At 38.6% G+C, this 15,612-nt stretch overlaps 1 protein-coding gene across 4 annotated transcripts in view; it reads left to right on the plus strand.

Moving 5' to 3' along the window:
* gdap1l1 (ganglioside induced differentiation associated protein 1-like 1) overlaps positions 1-8,248 on the plus strand; it is a 52,032-nt gene extending 43,784 nt beyond the window's left edge. For 3 of the 4 annotated variants that reach the window (XM_068000807.1, XM_068000806.1, XM_068000809.1), the window contains 2 exons: positions 3,515-3,629; positions 7,434-8,248. In XM_068000807.1, coding sequence (XP_067856908.1) covers positions 3,515-3,629; positions 7,434-7,777 — 459 coding nt within the window. In that variant the 3' untranslated portion in view covers positions 7,778-8,248. The remainder of the gene's footprint in view (positions 1-3,514; positions 3,630-7,433) is intronic. The other variant, XM_068000810.1, reaches the window with a different exon arrangement.
* Positions 8,249-15,612: the final 7,364 nt, after the last annotated feature.

The following is a 15,612-nucleotide window of genomic DNA, read 5'->3' on the forward strand; positions in this document are numbered from 1 at the left end:
AAACTGCATTTGGTGCATGTTATAAATACTGTTGATACTGGCATATAAATTTTGAAGAGCAGTTTTCTGTAGTGTTTTGCAGTCACATAATTAGCAGTAATATGAACACACGGGATTAAAATAACCCCATCTGCACTGTAAATTAATAATTAGATATGATGTGCAAGAAATTGTTTAAAATTAAGTCACTTAGGACCATTAAGGACTGGGAATTTCCTCTGGGGTTCCCCTGATTGGTTTCCATGACTTTAGCGAAAACCCCATTTACGCGTCTATTCCAAGTTTCTGCTGAAGTTACGGCGGCCGATCAGGAGAACCCGAGGAAATTCCCAGCCTTAATGTACTTTGGCGATGAATTTCTTCAGGGCTGCTCCTACTCCATCACTATAACTTCATCAGTAACTGCATTTCCGCCCCCCCTCCCCTCCCCCCCACCTGACTGCTGGGGACCGTTTCCACGCCGTCCTGCTGCCAGATGCCCAATCAGGCTGGGTGTCAGGTGGAACTCTGGCAATAGTTATTCAAATGACGCCCTGCCGTTAAGATCGTCAGGACCTCCATCTCCACGACCTTGCCGGACTCATTGCCTGCACCCTTCCCACTGCCCTGTAAGAATCGATGCCCTTGTCTTAACTTCCTCTCATTTGCCAGAACTGTATGGCTAATGTCCTGCAGTTCTTAAGCATGGAAAGAAGCCTTTAAAACAATTATATGTTTTGGTGATTTTTAAACTATTATGGTGATTGACATCAGTGGAAAATTTTTCCCACCTTAGGCACTCGATGTCAGCATGAGGCACTATGTGAATATTATATCACCCAATGAGGTATCACCCACATGGAAGTCTGTCAATTTGTCCAACTTTCTTGAACACATCGTTCAGATTGATGCGTTCACTAATAATTCAGTGTGGTGATTTTTTTCAAGTTTCATGCAGTGAATGATCACATTTCTGGGTAGTGGGACGAACATTCATCACACAAGAATTTCTTTGGATGACAATCAAACTTGTTCATTTTTAATAAACATATAAATGTCAGACATAAGTGCAGGATGTCTTTGTGGGGGAATAATCCCTTCTCTTGTTAAAAGGTCCATTTGATTGAGGATTGAACTGTAGTATAAACAGTAATATAAATTTTAACTCAAGCTAAAAAAACGGTGTGCAATAACAGCATTTTGTGATAATCAAGCCCAACTGTACTTTAAGTGACACAGCTTTAAGGATTTGTAAATTCACTGTGCAGCAATTGTGCCTTTACAGAATGTTGCGCATGTTTATAATTCTCTACAAAAATATAGTATTAGTTGAACATAGAACTTCACATTTCATTTTCATAGAGTTGAAAATTAAAATCTAACTTGATTAAAATATCCCAGTTTTTCCAGTCAGAAATGGAAAATTTTGTTCAGAAATATTTCTTGTAAGGGGGCAAATAAAAATAATTTCTGACCACCTTTTTAAACCACTTACTTTGACATAATTTACAAACAAGATGTGGATTGAGTTTTGTATATATATGTAGAGCAATATGGAGAGGCGAGAGTAGCTGCCCTCAACATCAAGCATCTTACCAAGTATGGCATTTAACATAACTGAGGTCAATGGGGGTCAAAGAGAAAATCCTTCAGTGGCTGGAGTCCTACATGGCACAAAGGAAGATGGTTGTGGTTGGCAGAGGTCAATCATCACTGCAGGAGTTCCTCAAGGAAGCATCCTGACCCAACCATCTCCATATGTTTCATTAATTACTTCCCCTCCATCTTAAGGTCAGGAATGGAGCTGATCATGGATGATTCCACAGTGTTTAGCTCCATTCCTGACCTTAAAATGGAGGGGAAGTAATTAATGAAACATAATTCCTCCCATAATGATGCAGCCCATTCCATCCTACAGCAGGATCTGGACAACATCCAGTCTAGGGCTGACAAATGGCAGGTAACAGTCACACGACCTAAGTGCCAGGTAATTACCATCGCAAAGAGAAAGCTCAGCCATCGCCCCCAACCACAACAGCACGACCATGACCAAGACTTCCACCATCAACATCCTGGGAGTCACCATTGACCAGAAACTTAACTGGACCAGCCATATCAACACCATGGCTACAAGAGCAGGACAGACAGTGGATACTCTGCAACAAGTAGCTCACCTCCAGACCCCTCAAAGCCTCTCCACCATCTACAAAGCTCAAGTTAGGAGTGCGATGGAATACTCACCACTTGCTTGGATGGGTGCAGCCACAACATCACTCAAGAAGTTTAGCATTATATAGGACAGAACAGTTTGCTTGATTGGCATCCCAGACACTGGACTCAATAACCTCCTCCATTACCGGCATACTGTGGCTGCTGTAAACTATCTACAGGATGACCTGCAGTAACTCATCAAGGTTGCTTTGACAACATCTCTCTCCCCTACAATCTCTACCACTGAAAAGGATAAAAGAATCAATTCCATGATAACGCCATTAAGTTCTCCTCTAAGTCACTTCATGCTGCATTGACATATATCACCGTTCTTCATTGTCTGAGTAAATGTCCTGGAATTCCCTACCTAGCACCATTGTGGGAGCACCATCATCACAAGGATTGCAACGGTTCCAGGAGACCTAGGAGGCCTACCACTACCTTCTCTGGACAATTAGGAATGGCAATGAATGCAGCCTTGCCAGCATCATCTACACTGTGCGAACAAAAAAACAAGAGAGCAAAAACTGCATATTTTGTTTGAAATATTTTGAAAGGTGGCCTGTGCAGATTATAAGCGATTATGATCTGGTCTCACTTTGCCAACTCATTACCGAAGAATTTTCCACTGTTTAATGCAGTGGTGAATCATATATTTAGGAATTTGCTTGCATTGTGCTACACGACATGCCTAATAAATTTTCATTGTTTAATCCAAGCATCAAGTTGTCCATATACGTGCAAGCTGTTGGAAAATGTTTCCTTCAAAAATAACATTCAATTTATTTTGCTATGAACTTGAACATACATAACTTTGTATCTTAACTTTCCTTGTTTTTAATTTTGTAAAAAAGTCTACTTCATCTGTAATTGGAGAAGTTAAAGGTTAGTTTAAAGGAATCCTGTCTTTTTCTAATTTAGTGAGACCACCAGGCAGAGGTGATGTCACATTATTTGTGCTGTGTAGTGGCTGCAGTATCACTGCAAGCAGACCAAACCAAATTTTGAAACTTTTAACATTAACATTTGAAAAGGACCTCAGCTTTCCACTGAGACACCAATAAACTTCTAATGGAAAAGAACTGACTGTACCATCAGCAATTTCTAATATTAAAAATGTTACCAGCAATTTGAGGCCAGCAAGTAGAAATTCTTGCTTGTATGTATGGGCAGAGCGCCACTTTTCCCAGTTCAATAGCTCTATAAGCTAGCAGGATAATTCCGTACTACCCAGTCCCACCACTGGCCACCTTGAGCATTATGAACAGTTCAGTTGTTAATAAGATTGAATTGCAGTAACACCCTTTTTTCAAATTCTTCCTAGGCCAAGATATTGGACCATGATGATGTGAACAATCTGAAGAAAATTCTTAGTGAGTTAGGGAATGTTTTAGATCAAGTGGAAGCAGAGCTTGAACAGCAGAGGCACAAACTAGCAGGTATGGAGTTGTTAAAGAACATTTGCAGTGATACAGTAATATGTGTTTGTGCAATATAAAATTTAAAATACAACTAGAATAGAAAATTGTAAAAGTTGCCACAGATTTACTGACAGCAGGTGGATTATTCAAATTCACTGTGGTATTCTGACTGGTGATTGTTTTACTAGTAAAAGACACTTCTTGATTTCGTTTCAACTTCCCCTAATAAAAGCATATGTTATGAACATACGGACAATGATGGACAGGAAAAGACTCACTGGTCCATCCAGCCTGTCCCACACAACTGCGATGCCTTGTGCTTCACAATATATACACTCCCCACCCCTCCCGAAAGTCCTGTAATCTCCTGGGAGAGGCGCAAAACCAGAGTAAAAATCCAGGCCAATTAGGGAAAAGAATTTTGAAAATTCCCTTGTTAAACCTGCCACGTTGCATGCTCCAGATTTGGCCATATCAAGTTTTAGTATTGCAGGAACATCTCGCCCTTTTGATAAATACTATGAAAACAAGTAGTTCCGTTGAACCTTTTAATTACTTATTTTCGGATGCTTACCCAAGTTAATGAAGTTGCAAAAACTTAATCAAAAATATGTTCACCGAATTAGTGATTATATCTGTGAATAATGTGCCTTCTGTAATTTAAAGTTAGGAGGTCAAATCAAGTGTAGGCTGAGATTGGTCTAATAGATTAGATGGAAGATGGTAGATGGTTGATTCACATTTAAAATAGCTGCACATTCCACAATCTCACGAGAACAGTCAGCTGCATAGACATTTTTACAGCTCTGTCCTGCTTCCAGAGCACACAGACTAAACCAGCCAGATTTAATACTTTCATCAACTAAATATAATTTTACAAATGATCATATTATATTTTTATATATTACATAATATTTTAAATAATTTTCTCTTTTATAATTGGTCAATTTTATTCACCAAAATCCAACAAGGGATCACCTCTGTGTCCTTAGGCAAAAATTGAACAATAGCCAATTTGTTTTCAATGTGATTTGTATTGTCATAAAAAATAAAATGGCAGGCAAAAACTCAGCTGAGCTGCATTGCTGTTATATCATTCAATCACCACATTGGCCCACAGAGTGGGCTGTATATAGCTCTAAATGTCCATTATTGTTTAATTGAATAAATTACCAGTTATAAATCTATAAATGGCAAACAATTTCATGACAACATGAGTAAAATTTATTGTTTAGGAAATAAACTAATCCAGTCAGTCCTATCTTTGACCACGGATCATTTGTTCTTCGGCTACCTGTTAGAAGAACTTTTTAATTATCGTGTCACATTGTGCTTATAAAATGCAATTTACTAACATTCCACTGAGCACAATTACAAAACATGACAGTTTTATTATTGCACAAAGTATTCGATTAAGTAAAATACAAACATTTGGCTCTTACAAAACTGGAGAAAGCTATAAAAAAAAGCAGATGGAATATAAATGAGAGAATAGAGTACAAAAGCACATATGTAATGCTAATCCAATACAAATCATTGGTTAGGATGCAGTCAGAATGTTGTGTCCAGTTTTTGGTGCCTTACTTTAGGAAAGATGTCAAGGCCATGGAGAGCGTGCAAAAGAAATTCACTCAGATGATACCAGGAATAGGACTTTAGATGATAAGAGAAATTAGAGAAACTAAGGTTCTTTTCATTAGAAGAAAGGTTAAAATGAGATGCTCAAAATTGAGGGGCTTTGGTAAAGTAAATCAGGAAAAATTATTTCCACTCGCTGAGTCAGTAACTAAAGGGCATAAATTTAAGTTGATCACCAAAAGAACAAAATGCGAGCACAGGAATTTTTTTTATTGTCCATGTTGTTTGCAAATGGAATGCTCTACCACAAAATGTGGCAGAAGAACAATCCATTATAGTTTATCAAAGGAAGGTAGATATAATTTTAAAAAGAAAAATGTTAAAGTTATAGGGAAGGAGCAGGTGGCGAGCTATTTGACAGCTGGCACAGGCGCGAAGGGCCTCATTTTGTGCTGTAACATTCTATGATTCTAAATCCTTCAAACAGTAAAATTTGTTGAACAATATTGGAATCAATATGAGTACTAACCAAGAGAACAATTTGTACTGATGCAGTCAACCTGTCCTTCAGTTAACTTCTATGAACCATTATTATATATACATATATATATATATATATATATATTAGTAAAAGGGTTTTTAATCTAAAAGGACCCATAGGGCTGAGTGGCATGATAAACAGAACAAGATAATTTCACTTCTGAGACTAGGCTTCAAACCTAGCCCACACTTGGTATTTTTGACATCTTTCTTTGATAGTTAAAAAATGTGAGTAAAACAAGTTTGGATAATTCCGCTCTCAGTGGATGAGATTACACTGTAATGCTACCCTCTGGTTAGGTACCAACTCAACATTCTTATTCAGAAAGACTACAACAGCGGCAATAGTTTATATAGTGCCTTTAATGTAGAAAAAAAATCCCAGTGTGCATCACAGAAATGTGGGCGGATGAATGCTGAGCCATAGATGGAGATATTTGGAACAGTGACCAAAAGCTTGGTCAAAGAAATGGGTTTTAAGAAGTGTTTTAAAGGAGGCAGGGAAAGGCTGAACTGCATAGGAAGGGAATTCCAGAGCATGGGGCCTAGGTGATGTAAGGCACAGATATCAACGGTGGGACAAAGGGTTGGGGGGAATGCATAAGAAGCCAAAATGAAAGGAACAGTGCTCAAGTGTTGGGGGTGGGTGGGGGGAGAAGAGTTGATGGCTGGACAGATGGGGGTCAGAGATGGAGAAGGGAAGGTCATGGAGGGATTTTAACACAAGGATGCAATGTTTTCAACTTTGAGATATTAGGGGACTGAGAGTCAACATAGGTCAGCGAGGACAGGGGCGATAGGCGAGTGGAATTTGATGCGGGATAGAACATGGGCAGCAGTTGGATGAGTTGAATTTTAGAAGGGGGGGTGGGGGGTAGAGGCCAGCCAGGAGAGAGTGTTGGAATTGTTGAGTGTGGAGGTGATAAACACATGGATGGGTGTTTCAGGTGCAGATCGACTGAGGTAGGGGTGGAGGCGTGTGATGTTAAGTGGTGAAAGTAGTCAGTCATTGTGATGGAGAGAAAAAGAGGGTTTTTTCAGCTCAGCTCAAGGTCGAAGAGGATGCCACGTTTATGGACAGTCTGGTTCAGGTTGAGACAGTGGCTAGGAAGAGGAATGGAGTTGGTAGCGAGGGTACAGAGTTTATGGTGAGGCCAAAGATGATTGCTTTGGTCTTCCCAATGTTTAGCTGGCAAAAATTACAACTCATCTAAGACTAGAGTTACAAGCAGTCTGAGAGAATAGAGGCAGCAGATGGGTTAAGGGAGGTATAGAGGTAGAGCTAGTTATCATGTGGAAGCTGACCCCGTATCAGCAGATCATGCATCAAGGTGCAGCATGTACGTGACAAAGAGGAGGGGGCCAGCGATGGATCCTTGGGGGACCCCTGAGGTGACAGGAGTAGGAAGAGAGGCCATTGCTAGAGGTGCTCTGGCTATGATCGTATAGATAAGAGTTGAACCAACCGAGGGCAGTCTCACCAAGCTGGATAATGGAAAAGAGGCGCTGGAGGATTGACATCAAATTTGCCAAGAATTGAACATACCAGTTAATATTTAAGTTCATCATTAAAGTATGTATTTTATGCTTTTACAGCTTAATTTTTATATTGTTTTATGAAATGATAAGCATTTTACAAGTCTGTAATATTGAAACTTGCAATCCAAGAACTCATGCAAGATTTTGCATCCCTTTGTTTTCTAGGTCAAAAGTGTGAAACGTGGCTGTGCGGATCAGTTTTTACCTTAGCTGATATCTCCCTTGGAGCAACGTTACATCGCCTCAAGTTCCTGGGGCTCGCTAAAAAGTACTGGGGAAATGAAAATCGACCCAATTTGGAAGCATATTTTGAAAGAGTGCAGAAACGTACTGCATTTCGAAAGGTTTTAGGAGATATACACACCACTTTGCTGTCAGCTGTTTTGCCTAATGCATTCCGCCTTGTGAAAAGAAAACCACCTTCTTTCTTTGGCGCCTCATTTTTAATGGGAACCCTTGGTGGAATGGGATATTTTGCTTACTGGTATCTCAAGAAAAAGTATATGTAATAAGAGAAAATGTAATTCTGTGGTCTGTGTAATGTGTGATATACTGGAATGTTTAAAAAATGAATAATTTCACTAGGTGAATTCTGTAGTACGGTTAACATTCCATGCCATAGGATGGTATATTATACAGCACATATACTTTAACTGCTGTTTCTTTTTTTAAATTCATAGGTTTACATTTCCCATGCAAACTTCAGGCCAGAACTTCACTAAGCTGCATAAATACCACCAGATAGTAAAGTTAGAAGTGAATCAAGTGAGAGTTAGGAAATTGCATTGTATATCACATTCTAAAAGCTAGCAATCCAGCAAAACTCTGTCCTATTGAAAGAATTTAGAAATAAACAGGCTCTGGTGAGTTGGACTGACAGATTTAAAGCTAATTTTCATTAGACACATCACTGACTTCCATCAAGTCACTCTGCTCAAGTTATTTTGTGATCAGATTTATTAAAAACCACTCAACCATCATCATACAACCATTTTCTCTTTTTGCTAATTTAAAGTTTCAACATTGCTTTGAGGGATGTTAGTGGATCATTTTCAATCATACTTTAGACCAATACATTGTATTAAACAGTTGAATGAATTGTGAACTCAATTATTACTAGAAGGGGATGAAGTTAACATTCATAATTGAGTAAACAAATTAAAGTGCACTTACTTGACTAACAAATGCAAATTTGTTTTTTAAAAAATGTCCATAGTCCCCATTCAGGGTTTCTTCCCACCATTCTCTAACTCAGAGGGAAGCTACACAGCCTGCTTCCAGGCCTCTCCCAATCTGTAATCAGTGATTAAGAGATGGCTGATAATCGTCCAGGTGAACTTTCCAGTTTTTCCTTTCTGTGGGGGTTACCTGCATTTGGCAGCTCGACCCTACATCCCAACTAAATTCAGGAGTTGCCCATGTTAGGAGTGAAATGTGTTGGCTTACTTACCATTGCTTAGTTCTTGGTGCTGTAATTTGCTATATCAGTGTGCTGTTTCTTCAAGCCACTTTCCCTCTCTTCCAGCCTTCCCTCTTATTTTATCCACTTTGCTCCCCTTCTTCTGAAAGCAGCAACTCATGCTGGAGTATGGTTCCACATGCATCAGTGTCCCTCTTTTGCCTTACCCAAATGGCCATTCTTGATGCGAAAGCTAAATAGCGAGTGCTGCCAGGCTATTCAACCATGGGTCCAGCACAGCCAAGTCTGGTCTTGCATTCACTTGATGTCCACACATGCGCACATAGCAATCTCGCTGCATAATTATGAGCAGAAGCCCAAATTGAATAGTTCAGGAATGCTGAGGCCAATCGCAGTATCTGACCGCTGCCCCAGATAAAATCAGCTGCCTGTACAGATCACGGTTTAAACCTGGCTGCTTCCTGGTCTGCATAGTTCAGTACCACACAATGCATTTACTTAATGAGCCATTTGGGGGTTGGGGGGGGGGGTGCTTAAGCCAAATGTCTCTTCCGAGAGATTTTCTTTTAAGTTTAAAAAATTACCAAGGGAAAAAAAAAACAAGAATCGTAGTGGCCAATCCCTGCCCACTTGGCATATAGCACTTAATAAGGTGATTGTTCTTAGTAAGGCCTCTCATAATGTCGAAGTCTAATTGGTTCCATATCTTTTTTTAAAAACAAAAATGTATTTACTTAACACATAAAAGGCAAGAAACATCTATTGGTTCCATCTCCATTCCAGTGTTTTAAGTACATACAAACATAATGACCAATATGCAAAACTAACATGCCAGCACGCCAAAGAAGTTGAAACAAGCCTGAACCAACGAACACAAAGCTGGTTAATGATAACCTAAGTTTTACTCAATCATTACTTAATCAACATACATGCCCAGATTTAGGTACAGAAAGTATTGAACATGCAAATTCATAAAGCAGCAACGGGACCAGAACTAGAGAATTTTTCCAGCTTTGTTTCATACTTTAGGTTAGTATCTTTGATAGCACCTCTAGATAAGAACCTTGAACTATTCCAGTTTTGTCAGAGATTTGTTTGTACAATCTGAAATGCTATCATCCTACAAAATAGTTTCATTCAAAAACAGCATAGAAGAAAAATGGCATGTGTTGAAATTTCTGAACGAGAAAAGAACATAGTGATTCACTGCGTAAATGTATATAAATTTTAGATAGAGCTGATCAGTATTGTAACTCTACAGTTGTGGGCATAAGTCCTTGCATCATCACATTCACATCAGCAATCACACTTGCAATAGCTGTATTTATTCTCACCTAGATCACTGCTGGTCACATCACAGAGATAAACAAGTCATCACTGGGTGGATTGTCATTAGATGTTGTGGAGGGATCTATTATTGTTTTCCCAATTACTCAGCTGAGATGGTTATATAAAGGAAAAAGGTTTTGAGGTCAGATAGTTAAGTCCTGATTACAATCACCGCATACCCAACACCGATCAATTCTTGAGATTTCAAATAATCACTTGAAAACATTATGTTGTGGTCTATTTTCTTATTCAGAAACCAAGAAAATAAATCTTGGTGGAAGTACGGTCCTTGCCTTTTATATGGCAGAAACATCAATTCTGTATAGGTTTTATAATATTGAACAATTTAAGCTGTGATTTCCATATAAATTTGTCTCCAATAAAAATCCCAAACAAGATGCTTTGCAAAACAAGTCACAGTCAGTTTGACTTTAATATACAATGGAGGAACAAAGACCTCGTCTTCAATGTTTACATCAGGAATGCAGCCTTCCTGACCACATAGCAGCCTTAAGATGTACACCATCAAAATGGACACCACTTTGAACATTTCGTAAATACCATATGCTCTACTTGATTGTAAGTTTCTTTTAAAAAAAGTCAAAATGTAATGAATCATCAATGTTTCAATTTACTGGTAATTATGTGAACTGACTGATTACTAGTTCCAATTTCACTTTCCATGGGGCAAAGCAGCAATATGTAGGATCAAACAATTGCATACACAATAGGATGTTACTCAAACCACTTAGTTTTGTTTATAAAAATCTTTTTTGAATGGTGAGATAGCAATTCAACAATTTTGCCCTGGAAGGAATATTAAATGTCTTTTTAAAAAAATACAAAGCTCGGGACAGGTCAAAGAGGAAAGACTCATGCCTCAGGAAAGAATATTAAGTGTGTATCAGGTCTGGAAGTTCAGGGAAACATTTTAAAACTTGGTGCAAACTCAAAATATTCTTTTTGGAAATAGTCATTTGCAGGCTGGAAGAGAGTTAAGATTCTGGATGTTAAAAAGTGAAATGGAGAGAGGGAGGAACATCCAGCAACATAAAATACCAGACAACAGTAGTTCAGTTATAGTTTAATAGTTGGTCTGTAATTTGTGGGATATCTTGCAAGTTCCAGGTGACAGCTGCAGTAATGTAAATGATCAGGTGTACTACATGCATATTAAATGCATTAATACATTAAATATTAATGCAGTGTAATTCTGCAACAGTTATAGAGTCAATGCAAAACTACCAATAGTGAATGTATGCAAAAATAAAAGAGGCTGTGGTATCACTATCTTTCCTCCCATCCAAAACCTTGGTAAACCTTTAACATGATATTACGGTTTAAATTTGTACACAACTGGCTTTGAGAAGCAGCCATGTATTTAGCTGCACACGTTTTGCACGTATCTAGGATTTCTTAAGAGATGTTAACCCATGGAAAGTCACTGTAAGTAAATTCCATATCAACAGTTTCACCATAGTAAAGGAATACTCAAATGTGTCAAAACCATTTAAAGGTGGACTTTTTTGATTTAAATTTTTAATAACGTGCCAAAATCCTCCAGTCAGTTCCAAAAGCTACAAAAAAGTTTTATGACCCCACAATTAGTAAATATAGCTGCATTTTACTTTTTTTAAAAAAATCATATTTAATTTAACTAAGTCTACATTCAAGCATCTTTATTTGCTTTGTGGAACCACTATGATTGCAATGGGATTGGCAAATTCTCTGCTTGTCAGTTCCATCTGCCGAAACCATCCTTAAAGTAGTAAGAGTATTTGAATACAAAACAGTTTCTACTATAATCCTTAGACTAAAATAATCCAGAGTAACAGAATTACAAATTTCAATCAATCTACCATTAGTATGTGACATGAGAAACATTTTCACAAACTCTGCAGTTAGTGGTCAGTACAAATATATGAAAAAAAAAGGTGGAAACATCAAAGGAAAACTGCTGATTTACACTAGAGATAATTTTGTGGGACTATCGGACTGGAATTTGCTATATTAGTTTATGGAAATTGCATCAGTATTTTTAAAAATTTGTTCATGGGATGTGGGCGTCGCTGGCGAGGCCAGCATTTATTGCCCATCCCTGATTGCCCTTGGGAAGGTGGTGGTGAGCCGGCTTCTTGAACCGCTGCAGTCTGTGTGGTGAAGGTTCTCCCACAGTGCTGTTAGGAAGGGAGTTCCAGGATTTTGACCCAGCGAATCCGTATTCATATTGATACTTAGGAAGTCTGGCCTGTGGTCATTGATTGAAGGATTTTTTTTGTAATTATCAAAAAGAAACTGCAATGTAACAAACTAGCACTTCTTATTCATGATTGTTTAGAATCCCTTGCCCTTTCTCAGTTCTCCAACACAGGTCAGTGAATGTGAAACTGTTATCAACACACCTGCAATGCCAGTTTTCCCGTCAAATTTTCATTCATTACAACACAAAAAGAGGGCCATCCACAAATAACCCAAGATTGTATTGATGTCTAATTACTTGACCATGAAACCTATCAGGGCTTGGCTTAAATCTTGAACAACATATGATTTGATGATGGATATCAAGTATGACTAATTGCTCAAAGTTTCACTGAATGTACTGTACTACTGATGATATTCACCTTGCAAACATACTTCACTTTTGTTCAGGTACTGAATTGTAAATGATTTATAATAATATGTATGATCCGTGTATGGCAATACTAATATTAAGGTTTTACTTCTTTTGATGACACGGTAAATAAATGAAAGGTCACCATATTTTGATAACTTCTAGGTATCAGCATTTATTGGCTTCTCACAATCCTTTTAGCTTCTTGCAATTGGTCAAATGATAATGATGTACATGTTGTAATTTTTATTTGTCTTCCACCAACACTGCTGCCTTATTTTATATTGTTCACTTAAGGTAAAACATTTAATTAGCAGTAAGGCCTTAAACTAATATTTTACCTAATTCTCAGTTCCTTTCCATACAAAATAATTCCAAATGTATCTTCTTCTGCAGACTAATTTGGTAAAGGAAATGAGTTGAGGAGCAAAATGTTACATAAAATTCACTGTTTATTTAAAACCTTGTACTTTGTTACTGTGGATCTTTAATATTAAAGTTGATCTGTATTTGCTTCTGCCTTGCTCACCAGGCAAGTGCCAAACTAGTTGTATGTACATGTCAAGCAACATAAGTAGTTAGAAGCTGCCATTTATATGTTACCACAAAAACCTATTACACGTACCTTGTAGTGACTAGACTGCAATTTCTCTTCACACAAACTACATTGTGTCGAATGCATACTGGCACTTTGTTGGCAAGCTGCACCGAAAGATGTATTCATATTTAGAAAATTAAATGACAATATATACCAATGCAGAGAAACAAAGGCAAGCCAAGGTAGTCTTTTTGTAATATCAGTTCCCTTTAAGATGGGGGAGGGTGAATAGTACCCATAAAATTCTCACTGTGATACCAGACAACCTCTTCTAGGTTAATCACAATCGTTTTGAGATTTTTCAAAACTATTTTATGATGCCATCCCTTATGTTTCCACCAGCCATGCATATTTATCATTGTATTAGCCAGTTAGATGTCACAATTCTTAAATAACCAAAAATGTACCTCAATATCTACTGTTAAAAACCTCTGAAAATGTGATACAATTGTGGCATTTCTACAAATCTAATGAGAGACTATCACAAGCACTGTTTTACCAAAATAGATATATATGTATGAACAAAATAAATTCCATTCAAGACAGATTTCTTCTTTGTTAATAGATATGGGACTGCTTGGCTGCTTCAATCTCCACTCCCCTTTGCTTGATCCTTCACCCCCGGCCCTGAATTCACATCACTCTGCAACTTCTCCCTCCTCTCTACCTTTCCCCAGGCTAATTTTCTACATGACACCCACCTCCTTGTCCCTATGCATTTTGAACAGCTTCCTTTCCTCCAGCAGTGTTCCCCTCATCTTTCAAAACTGCCATCACCCCTCTCCTCAAAATGATCCCTCATATGATCCCTAAGAGGAGGGGAGGGGAATAACTACACTTGCTGATAGTTTGTTTTCTAAAAAAAAAGTCAACATTTGTATTTGCATTTCATCTGCCATTGCAAGAGTGGTTTTGGTGCCCCTGAATTCAGCTGCAGCAGCGACTAGATTTTTTTTGAATAAAGTTCAGCTTCTTCCTAAAGATAGGCCCTTAAGAACATATTGTAAATTAACTGTGTATTACAAATTTAAATGTGTGAAGGCATTCAATAAAGTTTCCACACAAAAGGTTGTTACGCATTGGGTTGGGGGTAATATATTAGCATGGATAGAGGATTGGTTAACGGACAGAAAACAGAGTAGGGATAAACAGGTCATTTTCAGATTGGCAGGCTGTAACTAGTGGAGTGCCGCAAGGATTAGTGCTTGGGCCTCAGCTATTTACAATCTATATTAATGACTTAGATGAAGGGACCGAGTGTAATGTATCAAAGTTTGCTGACGATACAAAGCTAAGTGGGAAAGTAAGCTGTGATGAGGACACAAAGAGTCTGCAAAGGGACATAGACAGGTTAAGCGAGTGGGCAAGAAGGTGGCAGATGGAGTATAATGTGGATAAATGAGGTTATTCATTTTGGTAGGAAAAATAGAAAAACATAATTTTTTTAAATGGTGAAAAACTATTAAATGTTGGTGTTGAGAGAGATTTGGGTGTCCTCGTACAAGAAACACAAAATGTTAGCATGCAGGTACAGCAAGCAATTGGGAAGGCAAATTGCAAGTTGGCCTTTTTTGCAAGGGGGTTGGAGTACAAGAGTAAGGAAGTCTTACCTCAATTGTACAGGGCATTGGTGAGACCTCACCTGGAGTACCGTGTACGGTTTTGGTCTCCTTATCTAAGGAAGGATATACTTGCCTTACAGGCAGTGCAACAAAGGTTCACTAGATTGATTCTTGGGATGAGATGGTCGTCCTATGAGGAGAGATTGAGTAAAATGGGCCTGAACTCTCTGGAGTTTAGAAGAATGAGAGGTGATCTCATTGAAACATACAAGGTTCTGAGGGGGCTTGACAGAGTAGATGCCAAGAGGTTGTTTCCCCTGGCTGGAGAGACTAGAACAAAGGGGCATAGTCTCAGGATAAGGGGTGGGCCATTTAAGACTGAGATGAGGAGGAATTTCTTCACTCAGAGGGTTGTGAATCCCCAGAGGGCTGTGGATGCTCATTGAGTATATTCAAGGCTGAGATAGATAGATTTTTGGACTCTAGGGGAATCAAGGCATATGGGGATCGGGTAGGAAAATGGAGTTGAGATCAAAGATCAGCCCTGATCTCATTGAATGGCAGAGCACACTCGAGGGGCCATATGGCCTACTCCTGCTCCTATTTCTTATGCTCTTAAGTTGAGTTTGATTCTTGCAAGAGTCTTGTGCTAGCTGTGGCAGTGCTAGGTTTGGGCAACTGGGTGGACGCGGAGGGTCAAAATCATTATTTGCGCCACTTGACAGGAAGGGGACCGAGCTGGGAACTGTAGAATGCCAGCATATCTAGTCCAAAGGCCAAGCTGGTAGACTTGCAGGCTGAACCTAAAGATTGAAGATGGGTGA

The sequence above is a fragment of the Heptranchias perlo genome, chromosome 19, assembly GCF_035084215.1.
Source record: "Heptranchias perlo isolate sHepPer1 chromosome 19, sHepPer1.hap1, whole genome shotgun sequence".
Lineage (NCBI taxonomy): Eukaryota > Metazoa > Chordata > Chondrichthyes > Hexanchiformes > Hexanchidae > Heptranchias > Heptranchias perlo.